Consider the following 16,179-nt stretch of genomic DNA (forward strand, 5'->3'; position numbering starts at 1 on the left):
TGCAGCAACACTTTGTTTTCCCTTCTCACCTGTCTACTGGTGTGAGTAAGAGAACACAGCGTTTCATCTGTCTGCAAGTCCAAATCAGCTTGTGACACTTATTTTATTTGAAAACCTCCAGCCAGTTTATCGAGTAAGTTTTCTCTATTATTATATCTTGATAGTCTTTTTGGTTCAAATGAGTAAAAAAAACATCAATGAAATTATTTATACTTGTTTGTCTGTAATTTCGGTCAATTTCCTGTAATCTGGTTCATATTTAAAAAAAAAAAAAGGAAGAGAGAAAAAAAAGAGACACAGATGTGAGACATCTAGTTAACAAAGTTTAAGTAGTTAGTAAATTAGTTTGAGTAGTTGATTTTCAGTGGAAATTTCTTCTGCATTTAAAGCAACTAAAATTGTTTTTTCATAATAATAAAAAGGTGTCTCTCTTAGTGGTGAAGCTTCAGAGAATGATCAGCTGACAGACTGTCCTCATTCACAGTTTGGAGTGGTTGGGTGGGTCCAAAAACACAGGACGATCACCTAGAAAGCCGCTATACATGTCCTGTGTGAAACCACAAGTCAACGTTGTCATTTAAAGGGATGTTGGTAAATCGCTATGTCACGTTAAACGACCCTACATGTATGGAAGTACTTATTTTAACCCAAACTAATTTGTTTTTTTCTAAGCTTAACCAAATAGTTTTGGTGCCTAAAATGATTTGACAATCATGTAAGGGCCATGTCTCCAATTCACAGGTTTAAATAGAACAGTCATATTATGTAACCTATCATAGGAACTGTTGTGCGTACGTTTTTGTAAGATGAGAATACAATGCTGGTGAACGTAGTGGAGCATTTAGCAGCTGAGGAAACAGATATTTGCCTCAGGAGTGGGTGGAGACCAAAAACAGAGCAAAAAAGAGAGAGAATATTGGACTTACATTGATCAGGTGGCCACAAACACAAAGACTCCTAATGAATCATCATGTTGCTCTTTAACTGCTGGATGTGGAAATAAAATTCACCATTTGTTGACGTTGTGTTCACTTCCTGTTTCTGCAGTTGTTGCAGGTTTAAATACAACTTGTATAAGGTAAAATCTATATTTGGCTGCAGCTCTGTGTTCAGCAGGTCTGTTGTTGACTCTCAGTCTGAAGGTTGGAGCAGGCAGCTGCAGCTCCGCCCCCCCCAAAAGACTGATAGAGGACAGGACGCCTCCATGCACTCTCCCACCTCCACCGTCGCTTAACACATCGCTGACCAACCATCTCCTCTTCAGCCTCAGTAAGTGACCGTCTGTATCTGATTACCTTGATAATAAATGTTTCCACACAGTTTCCACATGGATGATTGATTATTGATAATTTTGTTTCCTTTGAATGGATTTGACTTCTTTTGATCAGCTAGTCTGATTGGCCGAGGCACGTGGAGCAGCAGGTGTTTCTACAACAGAAGAAGAAGAGGTAAAGAAAGGAACCAACAAAGGAGAGCACTGCAAGGTGAGTCAAACACACATCACTTTGTGTCTAAACAGGTTTTTAATCTGTAGAAAAGTGACGCGATTCTCCCACAATGCAATGCACAGATGAGATAAAGAAGGGTTGATGCTAGAATGAATGGAATGGAGGCTAGGCCCGCCCTAGTCTGCCTCTGATTAGCTTAACCTGATATTCTTACCCTAACGTTAACTAATCACACTCCTCATGCCTAAACCGATCAACCAATCAGAGCAGGTCATGCCTTCGCCTGTCCCTCAGGATCATCCGTTCTAGCATTAATCATAAAGAAGCTGCTTCAACTTAATACTTGAACAATGGCTGTAACACTATTACTTCAACCTCTAATATTGACTTTTTTGTGTTTTTTGTGTCTATTCTACTGTCTACTTTATTCCCTTAAAATGCCCATATTTAATGCTAAATGCTTATAATGCCCATATTTAATGCTGTCTTTTTTAAACTTTATCCTTGCACTGCTATAGTTTTTATTACTATGTCTACATTATTCTCTTATATTGTCCATATTTAATGCTGGTCTCTAGACTTTATCCTTGCACTATTGGACTTATTTGCACTACCACCATGACACACAATCTCATACTGAATCACAGGGTCAGTAAATTGACCTTGTCCCTTAGTAAATTCATGTGGATTTTTTATTTTTTATTTTATTTAGTATATTTTATTTAATTGTCCGTGCTATTCATGTGGATTTGCTTTTTTATCATCCTGTTTATGATGTATGTGAATGTTGTGTGTGATGTCTTAAGTTACTGGGACCTTGAATTTCCCCTTGGGGATCAATAAAGTATCTATCTAGCTATCTAATAAATTAATATTTACTTCAGGACATTTAAGATTAATGAGTCGCTGACCAATGAAAACCATGTATCTCCATATTTTGGTGATTTTAAATTGTTACTTCATGGATTCAGAAATGATCCTCCTTCTTAAGTTTAATAAACTATTTTTCTTTTTGGAGAAACATGTTTTTACTTCTCAAAGTAAATGATTATAAAGTATTAGTTATTAAAAGTATATTATTCTGCATGAGTGATAAAACTCAGATATCAGATCAACACTAAAACCCTTCTTGTAGGAAAGTTGTAAATACTAAGTGGAAACTAATTGTTAAAACACTGATAGTCACTGTTTAAAAAAATCGGATTGAATCATTAATTTAATCTTTATTTATAAAATTAGAGCAGACATGGTGACAGACTGTATGTAGTTTTAGGAGGAGTTACTTATTCCTCCTCTCCCTTCCTCTTTGCTGGTCGTCACAGTAACACTGAAGCCCTTCATTCCGTTGCTGCGGTAACCACATGGTATTTTTAGAGCTTATAATGAAGCTGAGCAGAGCTGAGGAGACGAGTGAACACAGGCTGTGGTTCAATATCTGGATACCACCTCATCTTCCTCCTCTTCCTCTTGTTCCAAATGAGCTCCACCTCAACCAGCAGTAAAATCCTGCTTTTACATTAATGCATGAGTATATCTAATGATATAATATATAATATTATAGGCCTACCATTTTTATACTTTTAATAGGTCAACTTAAAATACATTTTCATGATTATAGGCTACTTTTGCTGAAGGACTATTTCAATGCAGGACTTTTACTGTAGTAGTAAGTATTTTTTACAGTGTGGTATTAGTACTTTTACCGGAGTGAAAAATCTTAATACTTCCAGCACTATTATTTTATTGTTCTATATTTCATTTTATTTTATAATACTTATTTTTACTTTATTTTATTTTAGGACCCTGTATATAAGTTTTTAGGTATTAGTTATAAAGAGCACTCAGCACTATGTGTATATAATTTACAGAAACCTGTATATATATATAGATACTGTATGTATGAGGTTCAGCTGAAACTTCAGTTGTTAAACATGATGCAGAGTTTATCTTTAAAAGGACATGAAAAAGAAGGCTTCATCCCCTGAGATCAGACCTGCTGTTTTACTTCTTCACCTCCTGAAGTAAACCAGTTTGTTCTCTTAGCTGTCAAAAACATAACACACTCATCAGACTGGTTCTACTTCTAATGTTATTTCTCCAGGTTGGAGGACGGCTCGTTTTGATGAAAATGAGTTTGTAGCTCGTTGTTTACCTTACTACGGTAGGAAAGATGCGTCGTTTGTGATTTAATAACATTTCGCTGTAGAGTAATTGATCCCAGAAGTTCGAATCTGTGAATATCTTTCTAACTTTACCGAAGATGAGCTCTGAGCAGCGCCTGCTCTGGCTGTCTTGAGCCTGCGCGTGTAGGCTACGCGACTATACGTTTGGTCAACGTTTTCTTTCATTCATTCCAATTTCGGGTCTGTCAGTCACAGTGAAAACCGGGGACATTTCTGGGGACAGCTCCAGCCAGGGACGTCTGGTCACCCTATTGTAGTGCAGCTGATACGCTGATAAACTCTTTATTTCATGTTTAGTTTCTGTGTCTTCTTCTTGTTAAATAATATGAGAGCAAGTCACAGTATACATTCTTGCTCAAATGAAATGATCAAGTTCTAAATGCTTTTCAATCGCTCCTGATATTCATGTGGCAGTTTACTGTCAGTGATGTTCATTCAACCTTTTTGACATCTGACCTTTAAATTTAAATAATGTGACTACGGACCCTATGCTGTAGCCTGACATGCACCTTACGGAAAAAAAATTTAACTACACGTTGCGGCGACGTACGTTGCTCGACCGTGGCTTGGTAGCGTTGCATTTCCCCCCGACTCATTTTCTGCTTCTCCTTCACCATAAACAACATGAAATCAAGGAGAGGGTTCACTTTTCCTGCTACAGATTTCCCAACATGGTCAGAAAGCACAGGGGAGACACTTTCTCCCACTATTACTAACACTAGGACTACTAGATTCGGTACTCGCTCCGAAGCTAATCGCCGTCACTCTCTTACTCGCTCTACCACACACTCCCCACGAACACACATGCCGGCCCTGCTATTTTTTTAAAGAGATTAATGCCCACACCAACCCTCAAGTATAAACTTCAGACAACTTATATGCTCGAGCCGAGCCGAGTAGAGCTAGTACTAGCAGTGGGTAAGCGCCATAGGCTACGGCGAAAGCTCTGTGTGGAGCCTCCACACAACCATAAATCACACTTCAAGAGGGAGGTTGGGGTTGGGGTTGTGGTTGGGGTGGATGGGACAAACAAACACAGGAATTTCACCCAGGAGACTGGGGTTTGTGTCCTGTTTGACAATAAAAGTAAAGGTTTTTTTTAACTTTATCGGACAAAGTCAAGTTCAAGTTCAAGTTCATGTTTATTGTCATATGCATGTTAGTACGAAGTACCACAGCAATGAAATACAATGTGCCTTGGCACTCTCTCAGCACCAGTCAATAATAACAATTTTAAAAACATAATAGCATGTAAAACATCTAGGAATATCCAAACACAATATACATAAGAGACTAAGACCACAGCCCTTCTTCCTGTTGTACTATCGTTCAATAACCTTACTACCTAGGGGTAAAAACTATCCGTAAAACGTGTTGTGCGCACTGGGATGCTCTGCAAACGTCTCCATGATGGAAGGTGGGAGAAGAGATTGTATGCAGGATGACTAGAATCCTGCATAATACCTTGTGCCTTGTTAGTACTGCTTTTCCAGTAAATGTGTTGGAGCGATTCAAGTGGAACCCCCATGATTTTAGATGCAGTCTTGACTACTTTTGTCAGAAGATTAAGGTCATGTGAAGTAGCCCTGCCAAACCACACTACAATGTTGCCTGTCAGTATACTCTCAATTGTACAGCGGTAAAGGTTCTGTAGAATGTTAAGGGACATACCGTATTTCTTAAGACACCTCAGAAAATAAAGCCTCTGATGTGCCTTCTTAATGACACAGCTGATATGGAAGGACCATGTGAGGGTGTCTGAAATGTGGATGCCTAAGAATCTAAAGGTGTTGACAGTTTCAACTGGACAGTTGTTAATAAAGACAGGTGTATGTGTGGGTTTGTTCTTTCTAAAATCTATGAAGACCTCCTTAGTTTTCCCCACATTGAGAGACAAATTATTTCTGTTGCACCACAAGATCAAATTACTCACCTCATCTCTGTAGGCAGTTTCATTATTGCTGTCAATGAGTCCTGTCACAGTAGTATCGTCTGCAAATTTCACAATACTATTAGTGGGGTGTTTAGCAATACAATCATAGGTATACAGACTGTATAATAGAGGACTGAGACAGCAGCCTTGAGGTGCTCCAGTGTTTAGCACTATAGAGGCTGAGTATGTAGTGCCAACTCTAACTGTCTGGGGGCGGCCTGTTAGAAAGTCCTGTATCCACCTGCAGATAGAATTGCAGAGGCCCAGGTCTAACAGCTTAAACATTAAAATGGAAGGTCTAATAGTATTAAAGGCACTGCTATAATCAACAAATAACATCCTGACATACTTATCCCTGCCCTCTAGATGTTGGAGCACAGTATGTAATCAGCATCATCCACAGCTCTATTTGATCTGTATGCAAATTGTAATGGATCAGTTGAGACAGGTATGCTATTGTTGATATATGTCTTCACAAGCTGTTCAAAACACTTCATAATCACAGAAGTCAATGCTACAGGTCTGAAATCGTTCATACAGGTGGCAGTCGTTTTTTTATGCACAGGAATTATGATTGAGTTTTTAAAACAATTTGGAACCACACAAAGAGAGAGTGACAAGTTAAAAATGTCCGTGAAAACAGGGGCACGTTGACTATAACATGTCCTTAGGACTCGTGGAGTAATGCCATCAGGCCCAGCAGCCTTCCCTATTTTCACAGATTTAAAAACTTTACGTATGTCAATGACTGAGACCTGATGTGCTTGCCTGCTGAACGGATTCCCAGTTGGAGATGATGTGTCTGTGTGTGTTCCTAATTGGAAGTGCTCTGACGTGCACATGCCCAGTTGGAGATGGTCCCAGCACCAGTGTCTCAGCAGCACATTCAAAACGAGCATAAAAAATGTTCAAGTCGTCTGGGAAGGAAGCATAAGTTGTTGTGACGCCACTAAGTTTAGCCTTGTAGCTAGTAACCGCTTGTAGGCCTTGCCAAACGCGCCTAGAGTCCCCTTCGGAACAGTATCGCTCTATCTTGTCCCGGTGTTGTTTTTTAGCGGACTTGATTGCATTCCTGAGCTCGTATCTCGCGTTCTTATAACGAGCATCATCCCCAGACAGGACAAACGGAGATATGTCACGTTTTTCGTTAGTAACGTCTGATTTTAACCCAATCCACAATCTTTTTCTAAACTTAGTTTTGGTGCCTAAAACATAACCAAGTAGCTTTTGTGCCTAAACGTAACCAAACTGAGACCGTTTCACAACTTTAACGACACATTTAGAATCGAGACCATTACGTTTACTAGGGGCACTAATATATGAAACCCATCTGTGGGTCGTATTAGAGGGTAGAAATAAACAACCTATATCGTTAAAGGACTTGGTTTTTTTTTCAATCACAAAACATGAACTTCATCAGCAGATGGAGTTCCCCATTTTGGTTTTGTTTAGTGTTTAGTGTCTTGTTTTATTTTGTAGGGTCGCTTCTCATGTGTCATGTCTTGTTTGACTTCCTGCCATGTGTGTTTTGGCGCCTTTGTGATTGTCTGCTACACCCTGATGTGTTTCACATGCTCATCAGCCCTCATGTTACCTGTCTCTCGCTACAACCCCCATCGCCATGTGTATTTAGTGTGCATGCTCCCTTTGCCTGGGGTCAGTTCGTCAAGTTTACCAGCCTCTTTCCTATGAGTATCTTCTGGGTATTCCCTGTCGTTTTGAATGATCTACTTCATGCCTTTGTTGATGTTTGGAGCTTTGTTTGTTTCCTACCTTTTTTTGGACTCAAAGCTAAAGTAGACCTTTAGTTATTACATTATTTTACTGCACGCACCCTTCGGCTGCATTTGGGTTCTTGTGCTGTCCTTAATGTACTCGTACTTTTGCATTTTATGTTACTTTATACATCTGCTTCACTATAACTCAGAGGGAATTATTGTACTTTATTTAACATCTTTACTGCAACAACGTTGTTAAAGATCATGATGATTAGTTGTTTTTTGAAGCAAAAATGCTATAAAGATCAAATGTGAATATGCTGTGTTTTCTGTTTTATATCAGTAAACTGAATATTTCTGGGTTTTAGACTGTTAGTCGAGCATAACAAGACATCTGAAGATGTCCCTTTGGGTTACACGTTAATGCATCAGTAATATTAATCCAATCGTGCAACAGTCACAGCTAGGGAACATTTTAATGGACTGTAATGAGTACATTTTACTTTGATAATAAAAGCATATTTTGCTGATAACTTTCTGTTTTACTGAAGTAGAATTTGAATGGACTTTTACTTAAACTGAAGTATGTTTTAGGTTGAGACCAACTGATTCAGTGAATTATGAAACTTTGTTTCTCTTTTTAATCTTCAGAGGCCACCTGAACAACAAACACCCCTAGGAACTTCAATAACTTCAGGAGGATGTCTTCATCTCAGAACAGATCTGGACACAAACCATCTGGACTTAAACGTTTCTGTTTATGGCTCCACTGCCGCTCCTCACCCTCTCCTCCCCCTCCTCTTCCTCTCCCTGTCAGCTGTGGCGTCCCCAACTCTCCCCCGGTGTCTTGTCGTCTCCCCCTGCTGGTTGTCCTGCTGCTCTGCAGTCTGCTGCTGATGCTGCTGATTCTGTTGTGGAATTACCACTGTTTGTTCATCTCCCACATCTGCTCCCAACAGTGGGAGGAGGGGGAGGAGGGGGAAGACGGGGGAGGGAGGGCCATGGCCCCCTCGCGGTGACAGTGGCACCACACACGTCCTGAAACCAGTCCTGCAGAAACCACAGATAAAGATGGTTTTGGCCGGGGGTTAGTTCAGATTTAAAAATATTTTCCTTCATCTACAAACATTTCTTAGTGGCACTGTAAACAAGAACTACAAGGATATTAAAAGAGATTGAAAGAGATTAAAAGAGGTGAAAATTGGGTTGTATGGCCACATAAAAAATGCAATTCTTCTCAAGACTGCTCACTGCTGCAATTTTAGTATTTCACTTCAGTAGTTGTTGTGAGATTAAAAAGACTTTTAGCCCAAAAATCTGGATCCTACATTTCCCATGATGCACCTGGACGACATCATTATGACATCATCGGAGTTATTGGAGTCAGTGTAAAAATTTGTGCAATTTACCATAATAAAAGCTCCCTGATTGCTTTGCCTGTCTGCTGAACTCTTGTTTTATATTTTCCAAATAAAAGTTCTATTCGGGCATAAATGGTTTTATAGTCACAAAACATCATTTGTTTTCAAAGTGTACTAAATGTGTTAAATTACTCAATAAAACCAAGCCAATATTCATAAGCTTTCTGTAAAACAACCAGTCCATGATGAAGTAAGCACATGTGAGAAGAAAAAAGGTAAATAAAACATTAACAGTGATTTATCAAGTCTATCCTAACATCTTAACATTGACAACTTCAACTTTTAATAAATATACAGACTCAGTTCATAATTATAATATTCTAATAATAATAATAACCACATAGGTCTCATGTGTAGAAATAAATTTAAAGTAGTAGCTACACTTCATAAACATCTTGAAGTACAAAGTTAAGTACATGTATATGTTCAGATGGAGGTAAACACTAGGTTCAGACTCATTTTAACACAAAATACTAAAAATCTCAACAACAATAACAGCTAAAAAGTGCTGACTGCGTGTCTGACAGCAGACATGTTGTTACATCCATCAGGGAAAAGTACAGCGCTGAGCACCAAATAACTCAGTGAGCAGACTGAAGTATAACAAACCCTCCATTACAGCTCTATTTCTGTCTGACAGTTGATCGTCACTCTGCCACCGCTGGTTTATTTTCAATGTTTCACTCTGAAGTGGTGAAACTATAAAAGTGACAAACCAGCAGATTTACAGCAAAACAAATTTAAATCATTGAGTGTTTAAAGTTACAGTTTTTCTCGATTGCTAAGACACATTTCTTGAAAGCTGCTCTCCTTTTCTCTAAACTGTGAACACAAAACCCAATTTTCAAGCTACATTCACAAAACCTCAGACTCACCTCAAAACAGTTCAATCTGTGCTCAAAACGGAACAATGTTGTCAAATCGTGCCCCGAGTCAATCAAAATTAAAAACACTACTGAACAGTCACTAAACACTACGTAGAAAAATAGAAAACACAATGCTCAGGACATGAAGCTGGAGAAATAAATGTTTGTTCACTGTAGGCTAAATGCATGTTGCAAAACAAAAAAAAACCTGTGCATTTAGCACTTGTACAAAAAGACAAAACAGAAATCTTGTGCATTTACACGTAGCACTTGTAAAAACAAACAGAAATCTTATGCGTTTGCCACTTGTGTACAGTAAGCCCATGTAAAAATAAAGTACAAAAATATACGAATAAGTGCATTACTCAGCCACAGCATCATGTCTCCGTACTGGGTCAGGCCACAGGACTTCATCCACATCACAGGCCACATTTTGTCTGGCCAGGCAACGGGGGAAAAAACCCCTGGCATGCCGTATCCAGGCTTAGCATGCCTCCACACCTATGTCACCACAGGCAAGTCCCATGGCTTGCAGGAGATTTACCCTGGTGTAAGGTTGGCGTTCATATACCTTCCACCGCCATGAGGAGAAGAATTCCTCAATGGGGTTTAGGAAAGGGGAGTACGGTGGAAGGCAAAGATTGATAAAACCTTGGTTCATATTGAATCACTCTCTAACCTGGAGGGCTCTGTGAAAACTCACATTGTCCCAAACAACAACATATAGATGGGATGCTCATCCTGCTGCCCTAACAGAGCATCCCACATGTGATTGAGGAAAATGAGGAGCTGGTGAGTGTTGTAGGGCCCCAGGTTGGCATGATGGTGGACAACCCCATGATTGCTGATGGCAGCACATAATGTGACATTGCCACCACGCTGCCCAGGAACACCAACAATGGCCCGATGGCCAATCACATTACGGCCTCTCCTTCTCCTTTTGGTGAGATTAAACCCAGATTCATCCATGTAGCGTACAACACAAGGGGTTAGACCAAAAGGGCCTCTCAAGAACTCCTGGAGAATTCTCAAAGAATCCTTGAAGCCATTCAAAAATCATTGGAACCTCTTCAATGAACTCTAGAAAAGCTACATCAAGAGCCACTGCAATTAAATAATCTGCCCTAGAACCTCATCAAAGCACCCTAAGGACTCATAGGAAGTTAGGAACCCCTTGAAGAACCATTTGAACATCCTAACAGAATTATTGAACCCTCTAAAAAAAACCTTAGAACCCATTCAAGGAAGTCATGGACCTTCTCAACTAAGCACAGATATGCCCTAAAAAGCTCCTCAAAGCCCTGTCAAGAACTTGTAGAACCCCTCCATCAAAAGCAATCCCTGAACCATAAGGATCTCTTTTTTATCAAGTCTTAGAAACCAACTATAAAGCCCCAGAACCTCATAACTTTATACCATTATATCCCTCAAAGATCTTAGAACCTACTTAAAAATTCCTGATCCCACCAAGAACCACTGAAACCCATTAAATGATGCTTGGAGCCTCCACAAATACCTCTGAAATTCCTCTGTGGAAGCCTAGAATTTCAAGGTCATCCAAAAACTTCATGGAGGCTCATTCAAGCACCACCAGAACCCCTGAAATGATTCATGGACCCTGAGAAACTACCACAGAACCCAGGATACATTCCAGAGTGCATCATTTCCCTGGAACCATTTCAAGACTCTTGAGAAAGACTAGAGAGTCCTAAAAAGAATTATAGATTCTTAGGAGGTACCCCCGGAACCCTAAAACCTACTTAAGGCTTCGGTAAAAACACTTTAAGGACCCTTGGAACCACCAAGAACCTTTCCTTTGGAACCTCTAAAGGGCTTCCACAAGGACCCCTTGAATTCCTTTGAGGAACAATAGAAAATCAAGGACACCTAAAAATATAATTTAAGCGTATTCAAGCACCATTGAACCCCCTCTAAAGGAAATCATCTCAAAACTTAAACACCATGGACTATAAAAACCTCCTATAGATCCCAGGGAACCCCCTTAAAGATATTCTCAGCGTCCTCAATGATTCCTGGATTCTCTATTCAAGAACCATGAAGAATTTCCTTGAGGAACCCTGGAATCTCTTTGGAGACCAGAACCCCTTCACATACCCCAGTAACTCCTTCAAGGAGCTATTCCTGGAAAACTCAAAGGGTTCCCTGTAAGAGACCTGAAACCTCCTGGAGGACCCTGGGAACCTTTCCAGACTTCAAAAACCTGATGATGAGTTAAACAGCTGTCACGTCAGGCAGGGGGAAGGGAGCGCGAGCGCACAGCTGCTGCTGCTGCAATGCTGAAGGGAGCACATCAGAAATACAGCCGCGGGCTACCGTCTAAGATCCTCAAAACTCTATCAGGCAAGAAAGAACAAGACCGGAAATAAGACTGTTACGCCTTCAAAATAAAAGGTGGAGTATGTCAAGGTTAGGGAAGAAGTTATTTTTCATCAAATGTTCACACATTTCAAAGACTAAAACGTATGAAATAATTTCTCAATCAACCTCGAGTCAGTCATTAAAACTTTGTTTTCAGGATTTCAGGGTGCAGCTTTTAACTGTGTTCAGTGAAAATGTTTCAAGGTAAGATAATTGGGGTTTTAAGCTCTATGATTATTTAGGCTAAACATTTGAAGTCGTGTTCATGCTGGCATTTAAAACTGTGACATTTCTAAGCAATTTATATATCAGAAATATTGGGAAAATGTAATTTATTTCAATGGAAATTGCATGACTAGTGGATTTTCTCGTGGGTGTGAGGTAGGCTACATCCGGTTTAATTTTGCATCAACTTTATACTCCAACGACTGATCACAAATCAATTCTTCCTAATTTCATTTTAAGGTTTAAAGGACTACATCCATAGTGCTCCTAGTGTAAAAATGTATTCCAAAGTTTGTTTCAAGCAGAGTAGTAGTTCAACTGTGTCTCCTTTGATGACAGCAGGGCAACAGTTGCCTGATAAAAAAGACTGTTTTGCCTATTTCTCTCGGGAAAATGTAATAATTACACCCCATATACACACACACACACTGGAAGAACATACAGTAGGCTACTACACACACACACTATAGACAAAATGAACTCCTACTCCTACTACTGCCTGAGTAGATTGTCTTACTGAATTAAAATGTGCTGAATGTGTCCTGCGATAACTACCACGCGACTAAGCATAACTTGTGTTTAGACTCCAATAATATTACATGGATAGGTAAGGAAGGACCATATTCGATATTTCTACCTCCAGCATTAGATAAATGCCTCTTCAGAAGTACAGGAGCTTGAGTTGGGGTGGCTATACAAGACACTACACACATGGTTGAATTATATTGCTTAATCAAGAGTCATTAAATGCTTTTGTTTGTAAAATTGGCTCCTCGTAGATGAACTACAACATTAAAAAGCTCTTAGAAAGAATTAGCCTATATAATATTCTAGATGACATTGTGAAAGTAGGTGCCATTCTGTCTATAATGAGTATAATTTTGCTGATAATACTTCTGATAACATTTTTGTGCTTTTACTTAGCCTAAGTCAAATTTCAAATTTAGCCTATTGCAATGGAGTATTGTTAGACTGTGTGTTATTGGTACTTTTACTTCAATAATAGACCTACCTCTTCGACTGCAGGTAAAGCGTCCTATTTAAAAAAAATAAAAAATAAAAGCACCATAGCCGAAATATATTATTGTATTGAGCTGCAGTGAAAGGATAGTAACACAAAGAGGGAATGTTCATATTAGTTTTTGCTAAACTTTGAATAAAGGACTGTGGATTTTGCCCCCCATCACAATATTGACATTGCTGGGATCTTTTCCTCAGTAGGCCTATATGGACAGGAGAAACAATTAGAGCGAACAAAATGTAGGCTACATAAGTATTGATAAAACTGAATTTTACAATTAAATGGCATCCTTTCCTACCTAAAGCCCAAAACACATTTGTAAGGGTTTTATTTTGAAGGATGTGACCGGATGTTGGGAGTTTTATTATTGCACATTTGACAGTGGTGTCTGGTACCTATCTCTGTGTGCGGCGGTGCAGCGCGAGCAGCTCAGCTGTTTAAACCTCCGATGAGTTCAGACAGATTCAAACTTTAAACTATGAAATAAAAAACTGTTTTCTTTGTTGTTTAAAAAAAAAAAAGTTGTTTCAGAGAGAAACTTTTCTTTAAGTTTTCCCGAGTTCTTCCGAGTTTCCCTGGGTTTTCGTGCTGCTTTCCCCGGTGTTTGGGTCGGCGAGGAATGTGAGTGTCGGGTTTTTAATTCGCTGACAGACAGATTAAACTATACGGTTCTGGTTCTGGATTGTTCTGTCGCGTTGAACCGGAGAAAGTAGGCTACCGGGCCGACCCGGCATCACCCGTCCAGTGACGGTGTTTGGAGCCAAACGGAACCCACAGACCGGGTTAAAATGCCGGGGATGAGAGGACTAGTTCTACTTCTCTACCTCCACACATGCCGGGCCTTCCCCAACAAGCTGCCAGACCTCAGCACCGAGACGCCTGGCCAGTTCACCGACCCGCTGCTGGACTATGAGCGGCTGGATGAGGAGCTGGGAGGTGGTGGGGGGCGGAACGGGACCGGCGGGGCGGAGGGCTGCGGGCTGTGTGAGCCGGACCTGTGCCCAGAGACCCGGGGCTGCAGGTCCGGCCTGGTGCAGGACTCCTGCGGCTGCTGCAAGGAGTGCGGAAACCTGGAGGGTCAAGCCTGCGACCCGGGGGACCGTAGCATTTTCTACGGGCTCTGCGGGACCGGGCTGCGGTGCCAGGCGGACCCGCTGCCCGCAGGAGGAGGCGGAGGAGAGGAGGATGATGTGGAGGAGGTGTGTGTGTGTGAGGAGCAGGAGGCGGTGTGTGGCACTGATGGAGTAACATACATGAACCTGTGTCAGTTCAGAGAGGCCGCTTTCTCCAAACCAGGGCTCAAGACCAGAGGGAGGGGGCCCTGCAAAACCGGTAGGACACCTGTCTGTCTGTCTGTCTGTCTGTCTGTCTGTCTGTCTCTCTCCCTGAGGTGCTGACTAGCCTATATCCAGTTTAAACATCAAAAATCCTACTTCAGTTAGGCTTATAGCCTATACAACAAATAAAAGTCCTGCATTCGAAATGTAACTTAGTTACTTACTTAGTCTAAGTAAAAGTATAGGCCTACCTCAAAATTGTAGAGAAACCATACAAAAGGCAGATGGCATGTCATTTCATGTTTCCAGCTATGGCAATCATTTACTTTGTCTGCTCCTCCTGCTGCCAATGCTTCACGGTCTGTAACTCTGTCTGTTCATTCACATCAGCTTTGTCAATAGCCAAGTAGGCTACAACACCAGAAAAGAAACATGAAAAGTTGTTTTTGTGTCAAACTTCTCAAATCACAAAAGTAATGGGTGGAAAATGTTCTTTATCTCAATAAGGAAACCTGCCTCTTAGCTCAGAGAGCAGTGTTAGCATCTGTGAAGTGATGGAGGGGATCAGGTCTGACTGTGACCCCCCTTGTTCAGACTCCGAGCTCCACCCGTCTCTGTGCTCTGTTCTAACAAACAGCCAGTGTCTGAAGAGAAACACTCCAACACTGTTTTACTTTCCTCCTCCTCCTCCTCCTCCTCCTCCTCCTCCTCCTCCTCCTCCTCCTCTTTTCTCGATTCATCATTAAACTCTGTCTGATCTTCACCTGTAGCCTACAACCTGTCTGTCCAAACTGTGTTCAAATTCACAAAGCTTTAGCCTATTTAAATATTACGACTTTACACCAGATATCTTTTCCCTTACAGCCTCTCACATTTGTGTGTGAGTTTGGTCTTAATTATACAGATAATATCACACAGATGATCTTTAAAGCGCCCATATTATGCTCATTTTCAGGTTCGTAATTGTATTTAGAGGTTACATCAGAATAGGTTTACATGGTTTAATTTTCAAAAAACATCTTTTTGTTGTACTGTACATTGCTGCAGCTCCCCTTTTCACCCTGTGTGTTGAGCTCTCTGTTTTAGCTACAGAGTGAGACATCTCACTTCTGTTCCATCTTTGTTGGGAGTCGCACATGTCGCAGTAGCTAGGTAAGGACTACTAGCCAGTCAGAAGCAGAGTATGAGGGTGTGCTATGCTAGCAAGGGCGCAGGAAGGGGGGTGCTGAGGGTGCTGCAGCACCCCCTGCTGGCAGGAGCTGGATTTTATATTTTAAATTTTTTAAATAATTACTAATTCACTGTCTGACATTATTTATATATATATTTTTGTATATCAAATAATGAGGCAAATAGCAAAGAAGGGTTATGGATAAGTTTGAATATAGCCTACTAAAAATGAACTGTTATAGCTGCTATAGAGGTCAAAGTGAAAGTGAGTCAAGTGACGTGACTCTCTGAGAAGCGAGCAGGCTGAGGCTAGTTGACTGGAGCGTTAGTTGTAGAGAAGAATATGTCACAGAAAAGGATACAAGATTTTTTTTTTCCGGCATAGTAATGCAGCTAAAATTAGCAAGATTTCATCTGTAGATGTTACAGTTGATGTTTACTCGTCCACCGCCGAGGCAAACTCTGTTGGGGCAGCTGAAGAGCCTGAGTCTGAAATAACGTTAGCAAGCAACTCGGCTAACGTTAGCAGCACCATCAT

General features: G+C 40.5%; 1 protein-coding gene and 2 long non-coding RNA genes across 4 annotated transcripts in view; 2 read left to right on the top strand and 1 right to left on the bottom strand.

Annotated features, from left to right (window-relative positions):
- Positions 1-56: 56 nt before the first annotated feature.
- LOC116051648 lies at positions 57-8,718 on the top strand. Of its 2 annotated transcripts, none has more exons than XR_004105388.2 (4): positions 57-133; positions 1,136-1,269; positions 1,389-1,484; positions 7,934-8,718. It is a non-coding gene; the product is annotated as an uncharacterized LOC116051648 (long non-coding RNA). The 2 variants fall into 2 exon arrangements; XR_004105387.1 differs by having other exon boundaries at positions 119-133; positions 1,102-1,269.
- LOC118494595 overlaps positions 3,415-16,179 on the bottom strand; it is a 20,647-nt gene continuing 7,882 nt past the window's right edge. The window contains exon 3 of the long non-coding RNA XR_004896689.1: positions 3,415-3,528. This is a non-coding gene — a long non-coding RNA (uncharacterized LOC118494595). The remainder of the gene's footprint in view (positions 3,529-16,179) is intronic.
- Positions 13,577-16,179, top strand: part of kazald3 (Kazal-type serine peptidase inhibitor domain 3) — a 7,298-nt gene continuing 4,695 nt past the window's right edge. The window contains exon 1 of the mRNA XM_031302181.2: positions 13,577-14,526. Within this exon, the coding sequence (XP_031158041.1) occupies positions 13,983-14,526 (544 nt within the window). The 5' untranslated portion in view covers positions 13,577-13,982. The remainder of the gene's footprint in view (positions 14,527-16,179) is intronic.

This window comes from Sander lucioperca, chromosome 2 (genome assembly GCF_008315115.2).
Source record: "Sander lucioperca isolate FBNREF2018 chromosome 2, SLUC_FBN_1.2, whole genome shotgun sequence".
Taxonomy (NCBI): Eukaryota; Metazoa; Chordata; class Actinopteri; order Perciformes; family Percidae; genus Sander; species Sander lucioperca.